This window comes from Mizuhopecten yessoensis, unplaced genomic scaffold (genome assembly GCF_002113885.1).
Source record: "Mizuhopecten yessoensis strain PY_sf001 unplaced genomic scaffold, ASM211388v2 scaffold10275, whole genome shotgun sequence".
Taxonomy (NCBI): domain Eukaryota; kingdom Metazoa; phylum Mollusca; class Bivalvia; order Pectinida; family Pectinidae; genus Mizuhopecten; species Mizuhopecten yessoensis.
In genome coordinates, this window is record NW_018408465.1 from 3,150,294 (window position 1) to 3,173,108 (window position 22,815).

General features: G+C 37.4%; 1 protein-coding gene across 6 annotated transcripts in view; it reads left to right on the plus strand.

Moving 5' to 3' along the window:
- The window catches only part of LOC110459972 (zinc finger and BTB domain-containing protein 32-like), an 84,654-nt gene extending 62,938 nt beyond the window's left edge, over window positions 1–21,716 (plus strand). The window contains exons 5-6 of one of the 6 annotated variants that reach the window (XM_021512589.1): window positions 17,798–17,999; window positions 20,750–20,868. In XM_021512589.1, the coding sequence (XP_021368264.1) occupies window positions 17,798–17,999; window positions 20,750–20,801 (254 nt within the window). In that variant the 3' untranslated portion in view covers window positions 20,802–20,868. Of the gene's footprint in view, window positions 1–752; window positions 2,133–3,408; window positions 7,211–7,910; window positions 10,502–10,546; window positions 10,975–17,797; window positions 18,000–20,749 lie in introns of those variants that run through there. The other 5 variants (XM_021512591.1, XM_021512582.1, XM_021512581.1 and 2 more) reach the window with 5 other exon arrangements.
- Window positions 21,717–22,815: the final 1,099 nt, after the last annotated feature.

A 22,815-nucleotide genomic window follows, 5' to 3' on the forward strand; every position in this document is an offset into this window, starting at 1 on the left:
TTCATTTACTAATGGTCGACCCGGGGGTCCTAGACACTACAAAGACATATATGGTTTCAGACATTCTGGGGTTACTTATGAGTTGAGCCTCAACTTGTATGAGAGGTCTACCTTCAGAATAAATCTTAACAACAAATTGGATTCGTCTTTTCCTTGTTTTGCTTTTGTCATAGCAGATTTGTCTTATATATATACTTTTGAATGTTTCTTTAAACTATTTTTCTGGGAGTTTCTTTTTCAAATATCGAAACAATAGTTAAAATGGAGATTTAGAAAGGTTTTGTTCAAATAAAAAGTTCAAATGAAATGCGAGAGATGATACACTTAAAAATGTGCTTCACCTGTGAGTGAATCTCAGCTAGTTCTAAGTCAGTCATGAATAGTGACTCATATTTCACATTTTCACAATTGAAAAAGTAGCTCTGCATCTTCCACTCTACCACTGTTTTCATGGCAATGACTACTCCTAGGGGTATTGCACTGTTAACTGTACACACAATTGGATACAACTACCCTTTCTTTCAAAATGTTGAATTCAAAATCAATCCTGCTGTTCTCATCTGAGTTTTATATGACATACAATGATTTCAAAACATCGAGTAACTTTGTTCTCGACCGTTAGTCCTAATTCAGATGGAAACACAAGCTTGCTTGTACTTTTTTTCATTGATGATCTACCCATCTCAAATATCTATCTGTCGCCAAACGTAAGGACCACCTATGATAATTGAAGCTGTTTTTTGTGCTTGCAGGATTGTCCAGTACATTCCCCACCTACACCAGTGCCCTACACACAGAAGGTCAGCCAGTCACCGGCCAGTTTCCCTCCAGTGTCTTTTCTTCCTATCTCCAAACATCACTGTCTAATCTCCCTCAGCCCACGTTTATGGGGCACCCAGCCAATATGCCTCACCAATTCCCCAATACATATCCCAAGGAAACTGGTGGTGATTATTCAAAACCTTTCCCTAAACTGGGAAAGGACGATCCCGGGAGCAGGGAGCATAAGATTGTCAGAAATACGGGTACTAAGTACAAGACGTGCGTATTCTGTCAGATGAGGGGCGTGAAGACAAAGTCTGGATGGTACTCCTATACCTACCACAAGTGTGAGGCGTGCGACGTGTCACTATGTAAAGGCAAACGGAACTGCTTTGAAGAGTATCACCGAGCCTTTGGGATCAAACTCGACTGGTATTAGTCATTTCACACTGAGAAGGGAAAGCATTACTGGTATATCATTCATTTATTAATGCTGATCACCAGACTGAAGGCAGTGTTACTACAGATCACATGTCACTGGTTTTCACCGACCATACAAGTCGGCCTGCTGATTATTCCATCATTTTGCTGATCAAACATCGACAGGGTTTTGTAGCAATTCCTTGTGTTGCTCATTAAAGAACAGCGTTGCAACAGGGATGTACCATTACTGGTTTAGTTATTGGTGATGTTGTGAAGAGATCGTATTAAGACTATCGTCCACATTGTGTCTCTTAACTAACACTAGACAAAATGTATTACATTGACCAGAACTAGGAATCAACATTGACCAATTAGTATGTTACTTACATCTTACAACATGGTCAAAGTATTCGGGTGATATGACAGAGAAATGATGCAAGGCTTACCCTAACATGTGTTATAAATGTATCTCCGATGTCAATTTAAACCACGAGAAAACAAGGATTATAAACCACGAGAATACATTGGTGATATGAATATAAATATTGAGAATACCTTGATGTATCATACATGAGTGTGTTAGACATGGGAGTTGTGACGAACACCTTTGTGTGGGTGATTTGTATACGTGTTGACTAATTTCTTGCCTCTGTGTGACAAGTTAAACGTGACAAACATTAAAATATATGAGTGCAATATTTACATCAGGTATTAAAATTTGAATTGTGATTACCTCTGTGAAAATGTACATTGACTTTCTGTAATTTGGACACAGTGTGCTTCAACGGGTCAGTTCCAAATGACCAAATGTTCTAGACGTAGCCTGCTAATGTCAGTCAGTTTAGTTTAGTACTTGCGTACCAATACCAATATCAGGCGATACACTACACCTGAATGCACTGTGTAACAGGTTCTGTATATATATATTAGTTGTCAATAAAAAAAAACATCACTGTAGTTCCGTTTTATCTTGTATTTAGAAAGGAAAGACGAGTATTTTAAATGTACAATATTGATTTTAAGATATGTTGAGCTTTTTTCAGAATAAGGATTAAAACCCGCGTAGTAAAGATGCTTACTATGAACACATCAGGTTGTGTAACATTAAAAAAAATGTATAATGAATGTCAAACACCACATCCAATGTAGCTGAAACAATTTCCAAAGTCGAATAGGTTTGATATAAAATGTTCTTGTGTATTGCACATTATAGAACACATTTGTGGGAATGCCAGGTGTAAATTTTCTGTTAATGAAACCACTATTTACAAAAAACATCTGTAATGACATCGTATCGGTGCCTCCAGAGGCCACAAGATGTGATGTTAGTACCCGCAATTTATATATACCAAGACCATATCTCATACACAGCAAAGTTAAAATAAAAAAAATTGTCATGTTTGTATAGAATTGTGAGGCCATTTTTTATACCGCAACCTCTTTGGGGGAGAGTCACATGATCTGTTTTATTGATCTTATCACATTTGATAGAGGCCACGGTGGCCGAGTGGTTAAGGTGTCTGTCCCTCTACAATCACTAGCCCTCCACTACTGGGTCGCAGGCTCGAGGCATACATAGGGCAGTCGCCAGGAAATGGTCGCTGACCGATGGTTTGTCTCCAGGTACTCTGGTTTTCCTCCGCACAAAAACTAGCTCGTCCTTAAATGACCATAGCTGTTTATAGGACGCAAAACATAAGTAAACAAAACAACATTTGAAGGGTGTTGTACAATCACAGAACCTTTATAGGAAGTGTTTTGCTAAACAATGTGTTTTTTTAAAGGGCATTTTAAGTCTGATTAGATCATGTCTCCTTATTGTATTGTGCTTAAGATTGTTGTCGATAATGATATTGAATTCCTTCAATCTGTTTCTTTCCGTTAACCGTCTTTCTGTCTCCCTTTTTTTTCATATGTCAAAGCTACCAGGTAACCAATTTACAGCTAGTGTAGGTCCATTTTGAAACGGATGTAAACAATGTATAGTTATTCACACATTAACAGTTTATATTTTTCAAGATTGCATATGGAACAAAAAAAAGGGTTGCATTTTTCTACGAGAATGGTCATCTTAACATGTGTAAACATACAGCGCTTATCCTAAAAATGGACCCTCCGAGGTCACTTTTCCCGTCATCATAACTGCTGTATTAGTTAGTATTGTTTGACATATTTATGTGTAGCCTTATGGACTCTAATTACCATCTCGCTTTGTCCTTTCAGGCCCAGGTCGGGCTGATCCGCACCGCGATTTTGGCGCTCTGGGTATTGGCAGCGATCCAATGGGGATCGTACTCACGGGCAGTCTGATGTCTCCTCAAATAGGCGACGTATCGTCCGCACACCACAGTCTCTACCTTGCTGACCAGAAGGACAGTTTACTTATGTACCACAGGCCAGTGACGGCGAAGGGATACAAGAAACCATGTTTGTTCTGTCAGATCAACAACGTCAAGACCAAGTCGGGATGGTACACCTACACCTACTATAAGTGTGAAGCTTGTGATATCCCGCTCTGTCAACCTCAGGGCAAACGAGATTGTTTCGTGCGCTACCATGAATACTTGGCTGCCGGTCAGAGCAAATCTGAACCTGATGCGACTCATAAGCATTCGTCCGGATATCTGTGACTGAAAAGCAGCAATACAGATTGGAGTGTTTAACGACTACACACAGTCTGATCTGACCTGTATATGAATCCTTGCCGAGGCTACAAAGCCTTCATGGAGGTTGTGTTTGTCTAGGGATCACTTAATGTGACACTGCATGTCTTTATATCACCAGTAATGTAATTATGTTCTTCGAGCAATAATCCCAATGGCTAGTCTTGAGAATGTGGTAAAATATGTACCTTTATTGAATTATACTAGTTGGGGTATTGTTTGTCATTGATCTACATACCTAGCGAGTGGAAGGTTCCGACACACGTAGTGACTTTATTTAAATGAAACCATGTCTTTTTTTGTAATGGTTAATAAGGATTATATTTGAATTTTGCAGAAGGAACTTTTATACAAGTAGAAAAATATGTCTTAAGGTAAAGGGAACCGTACGATTTAAATGTAATATTACTGATGACACTGTTATGAAATATTTGCCTCTTATTTTTCTGCTTTTCATTGTACAGATTGCAGTTATTCTAAAATTTGTTAATGTTTTTTTTGGAAAAAAAATGATTGATAAACAAAAGAAATAGGGGAACATGCCATGAGTCAGAATAACTCATTCACCCCTGAAGACACATTTGAACTCTTCCACTTCAAAGGTTGGAATAGTTCATTATGAAATTTTGGGGGTGAATGAGTTAAAATATGTGCTGCCTCACTCCGTATTTCTGGTAATTGTTTTTTTCTTGGCATATCCACTACCAATCCCACATATTACAAATGTTGCTGCAATCAACAGTTTGTAATTTCACTGTTTCAATATGAAATATGCTTACATTGCAAAGGGAAGTAACTCTTGCTTTATCTGGAACTCTTCTTTGCAATTAGAAGTGCTGAGGTGGTACCCTTAACCTTAGACACATGTTTCACCTATCTGTATATACCAGTTTGAGGGAGTTGGTCAAAGCAAAACAAAAATGAGCACAATTTTAACGAGATGTTCAGCGACAGGAAGTACAGATCTGATTATTGTATGTTGTTTATTAGAATCATTTGATTGAGGGTCGACTATGACAGCAGATAGAATTTGCACAGAGTACGATGTGTTATAGAATGTGATCGAAAAAAGTTCTTCATCGCAGACATTTTCTGTTGTTTTGGAATTCCTTCAAACTACTGGTGACATTTCCTGATACGTAGTTTTGGATGGGTTTTACCATTTACCATTTACCAAATGATTATCGGATAGACTATATATATCAGTGGCACACAGTTGGTATTTGAAGACCGTATATATATATTATAGTTTAGTTAAATATATATAGCATTTAGCTTTTTCAACATATTTATTTGTTGGGATCTATTGTCATCTGTCAACAAACGGCAAATCAAAGTATCACAGAATCCAAGCATTTATGACCATATAAGGTTGTTGACGTCCAGATTGACCAAGTATGTGAGTGTGTATTGTATGACGATTATCATGTTGAATCCCAGGACACGTTTGTCCCGTTACCTGTTGTAATCACTATGTAAATATCACCAATTTAAAATATACCTTCAGATGTCATTGAATGATTAAGTGGTATACTATTAGATACAACCACATCATACTGAGGCTATTTTAGCGGACCTTACTTGAAGAGCTAAATTTGCTTTGGTTATGAGAATGAGTCCATCGTCCGTCATCAATTTTTCTGTAGAATGCTTTAATTTAGTCCAGAATAGCTGGTCGGTATTACCTAAATCTAGTAAAGAGCATCCATTGGTGAAAATGGATTCAATGTTAAATAAAAGGTAGGCTGTGACTTTCGCTTGTGACACGTGGGCAGAGGGGCGGGGTCGAATATTGGAAATAGTTTCAGTAAGCGATAATTAATCAGACTTGGTGCCATACATTAAGGGCTGATTTGAGAGAGCTGCTGTGGTGTCTTATTTTCACTTCTCCATTTCCACAATGGTGACTTTACAAAAATAATAGTTGTAAAGAGTGCCTTTCTGCTGATAAAGTGTTTTTTTCGGTCATTCAAAATTAAACATGAATACCTGCTCTCTGATTGGTTTAGAAATTTCAGCGTTTCAATTTCTAACTGTTGAATGAAAACCGGAATTGATAGGAATTACATTCCTGAGCAGGTGATGTTAATAACAGTATTAATTGGAAATCTGAAGATGGCCACCTTGTCTTAAAATAGGAGAAATAAAGCCTTTTCTTGTCTAATTCAGATAGAAACATGTTAGCAAATACTATGCCATAGACGTTTTGTTAACGGTAATTGACGATGCTTTAGATAACAGTTTTATTCTTTATAGAAAATTATAATGATGTTTCCGAAGATACCTGTCTACATGTTATTACTCTCCCGGTTGTATATATTCATGAGTTTAATGTCAAAGATGTTTCTTGCTATTTTTTGTCACAAATGTACGCACATACTTATTGTAACAAATTTCATATAACATGATTCTTTTTATATCTAATTGCCATAGACACGTTTCACTGTTATAGTAGTGTTGTAAAATTGTTCATTCAAATATGTAACATTTAATTTTTCTTATGACCAAAAAAAGGAATTTTCTGCCCAAATTTATCGGTGGTTTATCTTTCTGAATGTGTCACTGATGACTTTATGATTTTGTAGAGTTGAAAGTTTTACATATTATATGACACCAAATTGGAGATTATATACATGCTTAATATGAAATATATATATGACACTAGACAGGTTACCAAAGCTATGTTTCACTTAGTAAACATGTTTTAACTTGCTCACCCCTGAAATTTCATAATGAACTATTCCAACCTATGAATTGGAAGAGCTTAAATGTGTCTTCGAGGGTGAATGAGTTAAAAAGGAACATATTTTTTTTCAGGGACTTTTAAGGCATTAAGTATGTTTTAAGCGAAACCAATGTGTCTTGTACCTGATGATCTTTTTTATGAAATCTAAGTCATTGTTCCTGATGAAGATTCAAGTGAAATTCATTTCTCTTGTTTAATTAATTTTAATTGAAATTAAAATTGTTTTGCCAATTGAAAGTTTAATTGAAGTCAAAGTCTTTAGTGTCCTATAACTTTGCATCTTTTCAAAGTCATTTACATGCCATCTTTTCAAGGATCAACATTGTTTCCTGGAAGGGGGTTCTGTTGTGCTGTGTTGCAAAATCTTACAGTTTTTAAGATCGTAAGAAGGACCCATGTTTTGATGAAATTCCATGGTTTAAGCTGTTCTATGCAATGAATGAATTTAACTTGGATTTTGATGAGGGGGACGTTGGAAGTTTCTATTCATTTGAAATTGATTTCTGTTTACAAAACCTTGTCATATATATCACTCGTGTTCCTACATGTGCAAACATTAAATGTGTTGTGATTGTAATAAACTGTAGCTAGAGATAAACAAGGTGTTATGTGTTTTGTTTGCACATTAAGCGTGGTGGACCGGGAGGGACGCTTTAGGCTGAGGACAGCAGCCTGATTTTGAACATACAGTGTATTATAAGTTATACACGTAATCAGAAGTGCTTGTATGAAGAACCATGATTATCATTCTCATTACTGGTTATCACATTGGGTTGGAACTGATCATACACGTTTTAGTAGAAATTAAACTTTTGACCAGCAGTGTAAATCTAGCAGACGATACAGTTATTCCGTCTTTGCGTATTGCAGAGTTATCTTCTCTTGGGAGCAGGTATTGATTGTTACGTCACTTGTTTGTGAGAGAAACGTCATCAATTTTTGAGAAAACGACGTAATTTTCTCACACAGACCAATGACTTAACAATCAATACCTGCTCCCAAGAGAAGATAACTCTGCAATACGCAAAGACGGAATAGTAGGCAGAACACACAACCTAACATGCCGTCACCAGGTTATATACTTTGGACATCCTTGTACACGCATACAAACATACATTGTCTGTTTGCTTGACATGACGGCTTTTCTCTTGTCTGAATTTATCCTTTATTCGGTCGAGAATCCGAGTTTAAATCTGAAAATCATTAGCATATGTTAAGTTTTAAATAATATATTTTGCTCCGAATATCGGCAAAACAAAATAACACCATTGCTAATACGCAGTATTTGACAATTCAACTTCTGTTTTGGTTTTCAGGCAAGAATGCCCGCGGTCTGGAGCAGGTTGTTGAACAGTTGCGGGACAGACAGGGACAGGTTCAAGGCTTACATCTGAGTTATGTCCCCGGAAGTTCCGTACAACACACCGCCCTGCCCTTAAAGCACGACGAATTTGATACAAAAATCCACCGGCCGGTAACCACCGCAGGATATAGAAAGCCATGTGTGTATTGTCAAATCAACAAAGTGAAGACCAAGTCTGGCTGGTATACCTACACCTACTTTAAATGTGAGGCATGTGACATCCCACTGTGTAAAGGCAAGAGAGACTGTTTCACTCAGTACCACAACTACCTAGAATGGGGCGGACACGATATCAAGTAACTTCACAAGTATGCTGCGAACATCCCGCCATTATTTTATCTTGAATGTTTGGATGGGGCGGCAATCCCACTGACCTCTCATGTTTGGATGGGGCAGCAATCCTAGTGGCCATACAAGTGTCGATGTGGCCGCACCCCAGTGACTTGACAAATGCTTATCGGAGGACATGCCGACACCACGTGACAACATTGGTATATCTATTGCAGCAGCATGTCACCAAGTGCCCTAACAAGTGCCTGAGCTGTTGGGTGGAAAATTATTTTTTGTTTTGCAAAAACAACACGGGGTATTTGAATGGATACTTGCAATGTTCACAATACCGAAAAAGACCAGTTTCAAAACATAGATACGTGTATGAAGCTTTTATTCTTGTTGACGAAGATAGAGAGAACACTATTGAAAGTATGAAATAAAACTGCAGTTTGGTTTAGAAAACAGCTTCAATATGTATTATAGTAGGAAGTGTGATTGAAAATAAGGACACTTGAACATACCACTAGGAAACCGAAAGTAGCATTTGCTCCTGATTTTCAGTATTCACTATTAACAATGTTGATGTTACAGTGTGTTTCATTGAAATAGAGTGTTGTTGGAATTTGAGTCCTGGTCGGAACAGAACACAGCCGTTTCTGTGCTGTATTACAGGACATATGTATAGGTTGTGTTATATTAAACGATGAAGCAGGAATGGTTTAGTTAGCAGTTGCATTATAATCCGTTATTTTGATGACGCTAATGAATTGAATTACAAAGTTCCTATTGGAACATACGGCACTAATTAGTGCCATCGTGTAGAAATAAATATACCAGCACAAAAAGTACACAAGACGTTAGACATCAACACGACCATTAGACATGCTAGGAGACATTAGCACAAAGGGAAAGGCATCACAGACTCTACAAAAAGGAAAAAGAAGGTGAATACAGATAAAGTGGAAGGTTTAAATCTGAAGTGCACTGCATGCGGCACCCGTCATGATATCCATTGTCACCATTTGTGGTACCCATCATGATGTTTCCTGTCACCACATTTGCCAACCGTCATGATGTCTCCCGTCATCACATATGGTATGGTCATGATGTCTCATGTCACATGTCACGGTCTCATGTCACATGTGACAACCCTCACGATGTCTCGTGGCAACCGTTGTGTATGATTTATTTCTTGCCAGGAGGATAAGTTTCCAGTCTATAGAAAAAAAGATTTTTAATTAAAAAAATGGATGAATTTCCACAAAACAGTTGCCGTCTTTGATAGGTATAACAAATAAAATAGTCCCTCGTTGTGAATGTATGATAGATAAATCTCAACCTGAGTTGGGGGTTGGGTTGGGAATGGGCTGGTGTTTGTGCATGTAGAGACACAACCTATTGCTAATATGTTCACTGACGATGTTTACCAACAGTTGTACCTTGTTTCTTCTCTGATTCGTGTATGTTCTCCCAATCAACCCTGAATATGTCGTCATATGTATTGTTTCCAATTATTATTTTCATTATTAAATTCTATTGTGCTATGAAGTTATGTCAATGTGATGGCCATTATGACACATACCTGCATCAGATTTTTACCATGAAGGGTGCGGCTAGCTGATCATTTCCAGCTGTAACAAGAGATAGGCTTGTGAGGAGTGTGAAAAGCTGATGTGTTTAGTGTGTAGATATGTTTCTTTAGACTTCAATCTATCCTGAACTGTTTGATGGGTCTGTTATTGTAAAATTTATTAATAATTTTCCGGAATTTGGGTTGAAGACAATCGTTCTGGGCCTGTGTGGACTGATATAACCCGAACTGCTTAAGGTCATGCAATACCAAAGGTTAGAAAACACTTAATCGTTAGGTGTATGTAAGAGACGCATCATGTAATGCAATATAACAGTTGTGGAATGGCATACACTACATTCAGGACATGGACCAAACATCTTGACACTGCATGGAATGTCGTACCATTTACCTCGTATAAACAGTGATAATTCCAAATCTGCTGGGGGATTACACCATTTGGTTTTTAACATTATACTGTCTGTCTGACAACGTTCTGTTAGATCAGGCCAAAGTCTGATATATATACATCACCACCCGGGTGTAAAGTGAGAAGATTCTGGAGCAAAAGCCACTGTGATGCGCGTCACTATTATGAAGCCATCATTTAGTTTGATTTACAGTACATACAGAAACAATCGGTGTATAATAGAGTGTATCTATATTTTGACCCAATGCTTATCGTAGTGACTTCTGTTCTGTTAGTATTGTGTACCCTAATGGTGTATGGTTTATTATGCTTGCAGGGTCGCACAGTCAAACAAACGAAAGATCACGATATGGTACGGTCCGTCAAGGTGCCTACCCCCTCTCTGGTATTGATCATGGGATGGTTCAGCACTTACCAATCGTGATGGATGGACCGGGTGCGTACAAGAAGCCTTGCGTTTGGTGCGAGGTAACGAAGGCGCGGACCAAGTCCGGGTGGTACATCTACTCACGGTATAAGTGTAGCCAATGTGACGTATCACTCTGTACCGGAAGTCGGGGCTGTTTCACCGCCTATCATAACAGCTACCTGGGCATGCAGCATGCTAGCCCCCACCATCCAAACCAACCCGCACCAACAAACCAAGGACAGACCAAATGAAAACTTTGTATATAACTGATGATCAATCCTTGTTTATCACATAATGTACTGTGTTATCTAGTGAATATACCCATGTCATATTTTTTTGCGTATTAACCCATGTAATATGACCTATCAGCCCTGTGATTGGTTGTAAGTTTCAATTGTTTCAATTGTGACGTCGGCCTAGGACAAGTATATGACGTCACAGACTTAAGCACTAGAATCAAAATGGCGGCTTTTTACATCTTAAGGTTGCATAAGAACTCGTCAAGAATTTTTCATTTTAGCTCGCCAAAGGCTCGTTAAATTGAAAAATTCTTTAAGACTCCTTTCATAAATCTCATATGAAATGGAAACTCATGTAAGATCCTATTTATAGAGCGCTCACAGCATAAATGCTCCTTTAAGTTTCCCGATGTTTCCTCGAGGCAACGTATTATACCTTCATATCAGCGTGAAATAGTATTATATGATAAAAAATATGTTGTTCAAAAACCTTTGATGATAGTTTTGATAAACTAGAATGAATATGAGAAGTCGCCTTTGATTTGAATGGAACACTGCATTTAATACCTGTCTGTAAGGTTTCAATAAAAAAAACTGTTTTTGCAATTACATATATGCACATCCTTAAACCTATTAATAATATTTTGTTGTTTACAGATTGATAATATTTATTGTAATTTGAAAACCAAATCTTAGTTAAATGTAGAATTTTGTTGAATGTAGAAAAAGTAGTACTGACAAAATTGATAATAAAATATATTAAGAAAATAAATTTGGAAAATTTCGTATTTTTTTTTTATAAAACTTTGTATTTGCATATTATGCATTATATGGATGAAATGACACCATTTTATGTGTTGTTGTTTTACCTGGTGAAGAGGTGCTTCTCTTAATTGAGAGGAGTGGCTCTCGGTATTGTACATGCTCCTTATTATATTGATAGAGAGGAGTGGCTCTCTGTATTGTACATGCTCCTTATTATATTGATAGAGAGGAGTGGCTCTCGGTATTGTACATACTCCTTATTATATTGATAGAGAGGAGTGGCTCTCGGTATTGTACATACTCCTTATTATATTGATAGAGAGGAGTTGCTCTCGGTATTATACATACTCCTTATTATATTGATAAAGAGGAATGGCTCTCTGTATTGTACATGTCCCTTATTATATTGATAGAGAGGAGTGGCTCTCTGTATTGTACATGTCCCTTATTATATTGATAGAGAGGAGTGGCTCTCTGTATTGTACATGCTCCTTATTATATTGATAGAGAGGAGTGGCTCTCTGTATTGTACATGCTCCTTATTATATTGATAGAGAGGAGTGGCTCTCGGTATTGTACATGCTCCTTATTATATTGATAGAGAGGAGTGGCTCTCGGTATTGTACATACTCCTTATTATATTGATAGAGAGGAGTGGCTCTCGGTATTGTACATACTCCTTATTATATTGATAGAGAGGAGTGGCTCTCGGTATTGTACATACTCCTTATTATATTGATAGAGAGGAGTGGCTCTCGGTATTGTACATACTCCTTATTATATTGATAGAGAGGAGTGGCTCTCTGTATTGTACATGCTCCTTATTATATTGATAGAGAGGAGTGGCTCTCGGTATTGTACATACTCCTTATTATATTGATAGAGAGGAGTGGCTCTCGGTATTGTACATACTCCTTATTATATTGATAGAGAGGAGTGGCTCTCGGTATTGTACATACTCCTTATTATATTGATAGAGAGGAGTGGCTCTCGGTATTGTACATACTCCTTATTATATTGATAGAGAGGAGTGGCTCTCTGTATTGTACATACTCCTTATTATATTGATAGAGATGAGTGGCTCTCTGTATTGTACATGCTCCTTATTATATTGATAGAGAGGAGTGGCTCTCTGTATTGTACGTGCTCCTTATTATATTGATAGAGAGGAGTGGCTCTCTGTATTGTACATACTCCTTATTATTAGCTCACCTAGCACGAAGTGCCAAGTGAGCTTATGCCATGGCGCGGCGTCCAGCGTCAATATTTTACTTTAAACGACTTCTTCTTAATAACCGAAAGGCCTAGGTTGTCGATATTTGGCCAGAAGCAAACTTGGATGAAGGGCTACAAAGTTTGTTCAAATAAATGACCTTCACCCATATTCAAGGTCACAGGGGTCAAATATGTTAAAAAATTTAAACAACTTCTTCTGAATAACCAAAATTCCCTGGGTGATGATATTTGGCCAGTAGCATGCTGGGGCAAAGGGCTATCAAGATTGTTCAAATGAATGACCTTCACCTATATTCAAGGTCACAGGGGTCAAATATGTTAAAAACTTTAAACAACTTCTTCTGAATAACCAAAATGCCCAGGGTGATGATATTTAGTCAGTAGCATACTAGGACCAAGGGCTACCAAGTTTGTTTAAATGCATGACCTTGAATCATATTCAAGGTCACAAGGAGCAAATATGTTCAAAATATTTCAACAACTTGTTCTGAATAACCAAAAGGCTCAGGATGTTGATATTTAGTCAGTAGCATATGCTGGGATCAAGGACTACTATGTTTGTTAAAGTGAATGACTTTGACTTATATTCAAGGTCACAGGGGTCAAATTTGTTTAAAATCTTTAAACAACCTCTTATGAATAACCATGGGTCCCAGGATGTTTATACTTTGCAAGTTGCATCCTGAGATGAAAGGCTATACAATGTGTTCAACATAATGACTTTGTTCGACTTTCAATCACAGGGGTGAAATGTTTAAAAAAGAATTAACAGGGTCTTTTGAATGAATTTTAATCATAAATACTGATATTTTGCCTGTAGCTGTATTTTAAGGTTACAAGTGTGAGTTTTATACCAGGTGAGCGATGCAGGCCCATTGGGCCTCTTGTATTGATAGAGAGGTAAGAAAGTAGTCAACGCTGGTAATTTGTAGGTGTAGGCACAGGTTAAAAAGTAGTCAACACTGACAATTTGTAGGTGAAGGCACAGGTTAAAAAGTAGTCAACACTGACAATTTGTCTGTGAAGGCACAGGTTAGAAAGTAGTCGTCAAAGCTGACAATTTGTCGGTGTAGACACGGGTTAGAAAGTAGTCAACGCTGACAATTTGTCGGTGTAGACACAGGTTAGAAAGTAGTCAACGCTGACAATTTGTTGGTGTAGACACAGGTTAGAAAGTAGTCAACGCTGACAATTTGTCGGTGTAGACACAGGTTAGAAAGTAGACAACGCAATCACTTTCCAGATATTAGCACCCCTACCGTTATAGGTCACTTGTCTACGTCTTTATGTGCGTAATACAAATATTGTTTTCCTTTGTGCAGATGTTTTACCGTAGAAAAAACAGCGCTGTTTATGAAACACATGTACGTGATAATTACTTAGGCGTGGGCTATTTGCCTCCAGGATTGATGATCTAGAATCAAAAAGAAATATTTCGAAAAAGTCTTTTTTAAAACCAGCTGGGATGATCTTTTTACAATCAGTCATGTAATTATATACATCCAGCATATATCAACTACAATGTGCTTAAAGTACATAAAATAGCAGTCCTCGGAGTTCATAGATGATCAGCCTGGATGATCTACAATCAGCGTAATTCTTTTGATCAATCAGGTTAGGGTAAGCTCCAATGAGCGTAAATACAATGTACATACGATAGGATTAGGTAATGTACAGTCAGTATAACGACTAACTAGGATAATCTACAAATATATAGTGTAGATTATTGACGAAGACTATGGACAACTTCAGTCTTATGTTCGCCATCATGAACTCCAAGTATAAGAAGGTTGATGTTTTAAGATTCGTCTTCGTCCTTTGTCTGTCGTCCGTTAACAGTTAACATTTTCAACTTAAACTGACATCTCCCTTTCAACTTAAACTGACATCTCCCTGACCAAGTGTTGTTATTTTTCGGGACTATCAAAAATCAAAAATGGCCACCACGGCCGAGATCTGGAAAAACTGTTTTAAACTTAAAGTCCAGTTTTATTAAGCCGATTAACCTGAAACTTGGTAGGATTGATCGACTGATGGACCTTTCAAAGTGTTGTTATTTTTCTGGTCGATCAGAAATCCAATATGGCAACCACGGCCGCCATTTTGAAAAACTACCTTAAACTTAAAGTCAAGTTTTATTTGGCCGATTTAACTGAAATTTGGTAGGATTGATAGTCCATGGTCGTGACAAAGTGTTGTTATTTTTTGGGTCGATCACAAATCCAATATGACCGCCTCGGCCGCCATTTTGAAAAAAAAAACCAACTTAAAATCAAGTTCTTGTAGGCTGATTAACTCTGTCTAGGAACGATCAACTCATGGTCCTGACAAACTTAACTTATCGTCATAGTTTATACTCAAATTGGTTGGGATGATTGACATCATTATCTCCACTTCATATTTCAACAACAAAATATATACTGTAGGACTCCGGTGACCATTAAGGCCCATGGGCATCTTGTTATTAACTATGCTCATTAGAATGCCTTGTGGTTTGGTTCTTATGGTTAATGTCGTCGATGAAACAGAAGACTCTTATCCTACCGGAACACACTGTTTCATGTTTCTTTTCCATTTTATTGGCTTCTATGATCATCTTTCCTTTGTTTATATTTTCTCTAGATTGATCAATTTTGTTTATATTTTCTCTAGATTGATCAATTTTGTTTATATTTCCTGTAGATTTATCGTTTTTGAGTTCCAATTATGGTTTTGTTGACTCGTTGGCACTTTGCTGTTATGATATATATAATATTAATGATAATGAATATGAATTCCACAGTGCTATCATTTTTAGCTCCCGAAGGGCAAGTAAGCTTATGTCATGGTGTGGCGTCCGTCGGCCGTCAACTTTACTTTAAACAATTTCTTCTAAAAAACTGACGGGCCTAAAGCCATGATATTTGGCTGAAAGCTTCATTGGTAGGATCCCGACAAAGTTTGAGAATAAAAATGACCTTGACCTACCTTCATGGTCACATGGGTCAAATGTGTCAAACATTTCAAACGACTTCTGAAGAAGAACAGAAAGGTATAGAATCTTCGTATTTGGCTGGTTGCCCTCTGGGATAGAACCTGACAAAGATTGAGAAAGAAAATGACCTTGACCTTCTTTCAAGGTCACAGGGGTCAAATGTGTCCAACACTTAAAACACCTTCTTCTGAAGAACTAAAGATTAAAGAATCTTCATATTTAGCTGATGGCTTCCTGGGATAGAGCCAGACAAAGTTTGAGAACGAAATGACCTTGACCTTCTTTCAGGTCTCAGGGGTCAAATGTGTCCAACACTTAAAACGACTTCTTCTGAAGAACTAAAAAATAAAGAATCTTCATATTTGGCTGATGGCTTTCTGGGATAGAGCCGGACAAAGTTTGAGAATGAAAATGACCTTGACCTCACTTCAAACAACTTCTCCTGAAGAACTGAAAGATATAGAATCTTCATATTTTCGTGGTTGCTTCCTGGGATAGAGCCAGATAAAAAATGAAAATGACCTTGACCCACTTTCAAGGTATCTGGGGTCAAATGTGTCCAACACTTCAAACAACTTCTTCTGAAGAACTGAAAGTTATAGAATCTTAATATTTTGCAAGTTGCTTCCTGGGATAGAGCCCGACAAAGGTTTGAGAATGTAAATGACCTTGACCTACTTTCAAGGTCACATGGGTCAAATGTGTCAAACACTTTGAACTTCTTCTTCTGAATAATCTTAGAGCATTGATTTATAATAAAGAATAGATCTTTCGATCGATGTGCGACATGTGTATGAAAGTGACGATTTGTTTCTAAAATATCAGTTTGAAGAGCGACCCAGGCGTGTGTCCCTCATATTAAAGAGGGAGTTCGGACGTTAATCGACGACAGACCAATATGAAAAAAAGTCGATAAAACGTCAGAATAATTCGGACTACTTCTTGAGATAGAGCCAACAAAGTTTGAGAAGGAAAATAACCTTGACCTTACAAGGTCACAGGGGAAAATATGTCAAACACAATCATATGATAATATTTGGCTGGAAGTTTCAACTGATGAGAGTCAACAAAGTTTGCAAGTGAAATATTTGTTTTACAGGATAATATTTGATGAGAATATTTTGCTATGACTGCTTAAAGGTGAGCGATGCAGGCCCTCTGGGCATCTTGATATTACATTGAGCAGGGTTAGATTGCAATATAACCATAAGCTTTATCGGGACGGTCCATATGTTTTCTGTATGATCAATTCTTTGGTAAACATTTTTTGGGGGAAAGTCGTAGAAAAATAGTTGCATTTCAACAAATTATCATCATTTCAACAAATTATCATTATTCCAACTGGGGCTGAGGTGTTACAAGGACCATTTATATAAGTCAGGAAAACAAATATTTTCAATGGCTAAGAGAATGACCATTTAAGCGAAAAACTAACACGTTTGCATTTAACACATTCAGACATCGTGAGTGTATTGTACTACTATTTCATTATGTATTAAAATACAACGAATAAACTGCTACAATTATACTTTCTTAGACATGTTAAAGTGGTATTTTAATGCTTTAAACACTGCTTTATAAGGTTTACAATGAATACTAGTTTAGTTTGTTAAATGATGGTTAAACGTGGTAAATGTGAACACAGTTGTTTTTTCTGGGTTTTGACATGAACAGTCTCACTTAGTATTCAGTATCAAAGGGTCCAAGACAAACTCGAGTTCTATGGATTGGTGTTTTCTATGTCTTTATTACAGCTTGTAAGTGTAAGGTATTATTAGACGGAAATGCATGTTTGTCTAGTGTTCTAGTAGTTTACCAAGTTCATTGTCTGTTTTTCAGTGTATAAAAAGAACTATTATTTACAGCTAATAATACACCAGTTTCAGTGTTTCTCATTTTATCTTGACGTTTGAACTTAAAAAGTGTCATCTACGTGTTTTACAGTTGGCGGCATTTGGTACTTTGACGAGGCTAACCAAGGTAACTACCCGTGTCTGATGTGCCGGAAACGTTTTGCAACACCACAGCGCCTGCGCCAACATAGCCGACTGCACATGGAGCCAGCTTACAGCTGCTCTTTCTGTTGTAGGAGGTTCACGTGGAAACACTCATTCGACCGGCACATGAGGACGGTGCACAGTATCAGGTGTGTTCACAAGGGATAAGTTGTCTCCCCTCTACATTGAGATATTACTGGATTACTTCCCTTGTTTGATTTTTTTGTGTGTTTCTTGCGTTTGATTGAATTCCAAACGAGTCTGTTCTAAGGGATGTCCCAACATCGGGAAATGTCAATTGAAAATATATTATGATTGATTAAACGACTACATCTGGATGATACGATGATGCAGTTTTGTTATGATGGCTTTTTGAAATAAGCATAAACAAAAAAAAATCAAAAAAATCTACTGAAAATATATGTACAGAATTACAAGTAGTAGTTATAAATATTGCAGTTTAACATTGGGCAGCATTTTGATTAAAGGAGACAGACAATCTGGTGATTCTTTATTTGAAACGTGAGTTTAAAAGATTGTGTTATGCATTGTAGGCAACTTTTCTTTGAGACTGATTTAATTTTTCACTGTTTGATAGGTTTCCGTTTTGGTATAAATGTTCTGAGCATTTTATTCGCCGTTCTAAGTAATTTATCGAGCTGACGTTGTCGTAAAGTTAGTACAAAAAAGTTGGTATACTTACACTGTATATGACCAATAGGATAGATAGATAGCTTTGCTGACCTATTTGCATTCAGAATGCCAGTTGATAGTTGATTGCTCTGATACCCCTTATTGACTACGGTCCTTTGTATGTAATATTAGAGACATCGTTAACACGTTTTGTGTACCCAAAAAACTTGGGTAAAAAAGGTTTTCCTCCTGTTGTTTATTACTGACTTTAATTGACTTAACTAGAGGTCACTGCCACTCAGTTCTGCCTTATTAATATATCTTCAGATAACAAGTTGTTTTTCCATTGTAAATTAAACAATGTTTGCAAGATACTAGAAGGACATTCAAAAAGGTTGTTAGTATTTTTTATAAGCCCGTCATTCGACGGGTCGTATTATGGTATGGGCGGTGTTTACTGATGTCTGTGTGACCAGATGTCCGTCCGTTAACTTTTCCTTGTCATCGCTCTCCTGCCTTTATGAACATATCTTGAGAAATCTTGGTGCACACATTGCATACGAATATAACTCGAACGAGTTGGCACTTCAGATGTTTACACACATTTTTTGGTGGAGTTATGCCCCTTTTATTGCCAAATAAGGGCATTGTGTAGTTAATGCACTAACTTTTTTTTAATCAATTCCTTCACCATTTTGTACGGTAATGCTAGAAGAAATAATATTCAACACTTAAATTATGTGTTTTTTTGGCGAGTTTCAACTTTCCGTGTTTTGGCATATCACACTTGACAAAGCAACACTGTTCATCGTTTTTGCCGTTAACTTTTGCTCGTTTACACGATAACTCAAACAATTGTTCTCTGATTTTTGTTAAACTACTTGGTTGTTTCATCACCTGAATGCATTGAATGAGTTCTTAAATCGTGAAATTCAAACGTTATTCGGCAGAGTTATGCCCCATATTCATTGCCAAATAAGGGCATTCCGTCGAAAATGCAAGAACTTTTTGAGTATTTGTTCAAGACTCCTACCTCAAAGCCAAGGTTCTGGTTTTAGTAATAGTAACATTGACCGCAAAAGTGTAATTCTGAAACTCAAAAACAGCTTGCGCCATAAACAAAGTAAATGCATGGCAAGATCACAGTCACCAACAAGACGGTGGCAGTAAGCACATTAAATCATATATCACTCAACCTGATCCAATTCATCAGTACCCTTCCGAGGGTCTGACAGGTGTATCATACTTCCGCTCACTGTGGTCTTGTTCGTCACATGTTTTGTATTTAGGATTGTAACAACAGGCCTTAAAGTTCAACCTTGAAGCTACTTATATACACAGTACCTTGAAGCTACTTATATACACAGTACCTTGAAGCATCACCAGAAAGGTCCCAGGTTTGATACTTAAATGCTTTCATGGAAGTGTGGGTGTATTAAATAGGACGCAAGCTCATTTCGTATAAAAGTGCTCATGATCAGTATAGTTTCAACTTTGCAGTTGAGAGGTTTTGTAATCAGTTTCTCAATGAGATGTTGGAATGGTATTTTATGTTGTTGAAATATCTCGTACATTTTAATGAAATGTAGTTCATAGTTTGTGGTTATGGGAGGCACGTCACAGTATTTCATTTCTTGTTGAAAATATCAGCCGTTGGATCAGGTTTTTAAGTGAAGTACGTTTGATGTAACCGGTAATATGTAACGTTATTGTGATAATGGGATTTCCTATGGTGTGAACACTATAGACAGAGCACTTTGTCATGCTTCTGACTCTACTCTGATGTCTTCTCCTGGATTTTATAGATATCTATATTCATTGTACATTGGAACTAGACTGTACAGCGGTACATTCAGGTGTACATGTGTATTGCCATCATTTGTTAAAATCAAAATGCTGCATCGTAAACTCTCATGTAATCCAGGTAAACATACGTACTATCCATTTCAATTTTTGTTGCATTTTCAATTTTTGATAATAAATGGCACCCCAGACTATTACTGTAGGTTGATCGTTGTCAATGTTGATTGTAGAGGAGTATTTGAACTCCATCACTTTCTTTGAACGTACAAAAACCGGAAATCAAATTTGACTGAAAACGCTTTATATTTAAATCAAAAACACACATTCATAGTACGCTTTTCACTCTTGTGTGCATGACATATACCGAAACCTTGCTACTAAATGATCGCCTTCCTCTGAAAATATGCTCTTAAGAATAATCTGAAATGTTTTATTAAATATATACTTATGTTTTAAATTGCAGAAATACGTCGCCAGTTGTTGAAGACGCACCAGATCCAATGCCCGGTATGTAAGAAGGTTTTTAACCGGACGTATATCCGCCAGCACCTGACGAAGCACGGGGAAGCAACGCACTCCTGTCCAATGTGTGGTCGTGTGTTTGTGTGGAAGAGCTCCTTCGACCGCCACAAGCGTACGTGCCAGTACAAGAAAGTCTACATGACTTTTAACTAGACTGGACTACAACAATTTACGTCAGTATGTTGTAAACATGGTGAATCAACAGAAACTGTGTCCATCACTATGCATCAACATCTACTCTAAATATACCTTATTCATCAGCAGCCATACATTCTGCATCACCTGTACTGGAACATTTCATAATAATGCTGATTATTGAACAATGAACACATATACTTGCTTTAGTCAGAATGTATTTTCTTTCCCCTACATGAGTGGAAATTCTTTTTGAAACATCGCACGTACCTTTTGATAGGTGATGGATCTGGTAAGCAAAACACTTACGATTAGTTTTGTGCATTTTCGAATGTTCTGTATTTTAAGGAATACTACCATAAGCTTACCTGTAGAGTCAAAAGAGTTCCCATAAATTGGAACATCTGTTCTAAACTTAGACTATACTGTACATTGTATAGCCAGCCCGATTCACCATGTTATCTCCCTAGTACAAGGGGCAAACTGAACCTCCTTTTACTATCATTAGCCTACTGTCATTCGTTTCTTTAATTCACCAATCAATTATGCAAGTACTCCTGTCTCTTGGTACTTTTCAATTTGAATACATTATGGTCGATTAAGTAGTGCTTGACGTTTTTGAAAAAAAAAGATCTTGTCAAATTTATTATCAATCATAGTCCAATTTAGCAAACAAATATTTTTTCCTCTTGTCCCCGCCGTAATGATGATGAATTAGTAATTTGAGGTTCTTATATAACGCTTTATCACAACCTAGTTCCTAGGTCGTCTCAAAGCGGTTCGCAAATTATTATCCATGGTTATAGGGCCTTTGCAACCAGCCAATATCTTTCTCAACTTCCTGGGGAGCATACAGCCGGTGCTGCCATTTCGGCGCTAACAGCTATCATTCTAGAATTCTAGCACTGCTCAACCACGTACTCATTTACAGCTGAGTAGACTGGAACAAGCAGAGTAAAGTATCTTGCTCAAAGATACAACACAGTGCTGTGCCGTGACTCGAACCCGCCACCCTTCGGTCACGAGCCCGGCGCCCTACCACTAGACTACCGAGTCTCCATAGATAGTAGATAAGGTGTGTCATACAGGTCTATTTGATCTTATGTTCTCAACATTCAGCTTACATTAGGTATGCCATACAGAGTAAATGTGTGTCTCCTGGTCTGGCCATACAAGGTATAGTATCTTCTCCTTGAAAGTGTACAGACTTATTCTATCTCTCTTTATCACCCTCTTTATCGCCCTCTTTATCTCTTTATGTACCATGTTGTTTGTACAGACCCTTTATGCCTCTCCCTCTTGCCATACCTGATAGATAATGTAAGCCTTACCATCAGGCCTTGTTCTCGAAACTATAAGCATGTAAGATAGGTGGTTATACAGGCCCGTCAATTTCCTTGTTCTCGTCAAGCATTGCATATCAGGTGTGCGATCAAGGCACACCGCAGATATTTAGAGTTTGTGTTTACCGACTGTACGTTTACCGACTGTACTGTCATTGTACAAGATCTTAGTGTCTGCGATGCTTAACCCTTTCACCACTGTGGACCACAATAGACTCATCCAGATAAATGTATGTGGTAGAGTCTACTAAAGTTACCTAGGGATGAAAGGGTTTAAAGTCTTTGCCACTACGTCATATAGCTTTATTCAATCTAAACACCTGGTTCCGCCTTTGGTTTTGCTTAAAGATTTTGAGTATTTCCTTTCTGTTAGATATCTCCGTCAGTTCCGGTTTTTCAATAACATTGAGTTTGGATTATTCCTGTATATTGATGAAATGTTTTTCATATAAGACTGCGAAAACAGCCGCAGTGGCTGTATGACAGTTATAACTTAATGTTAATTAAACTTGTGGTCTGTATCGTCCCA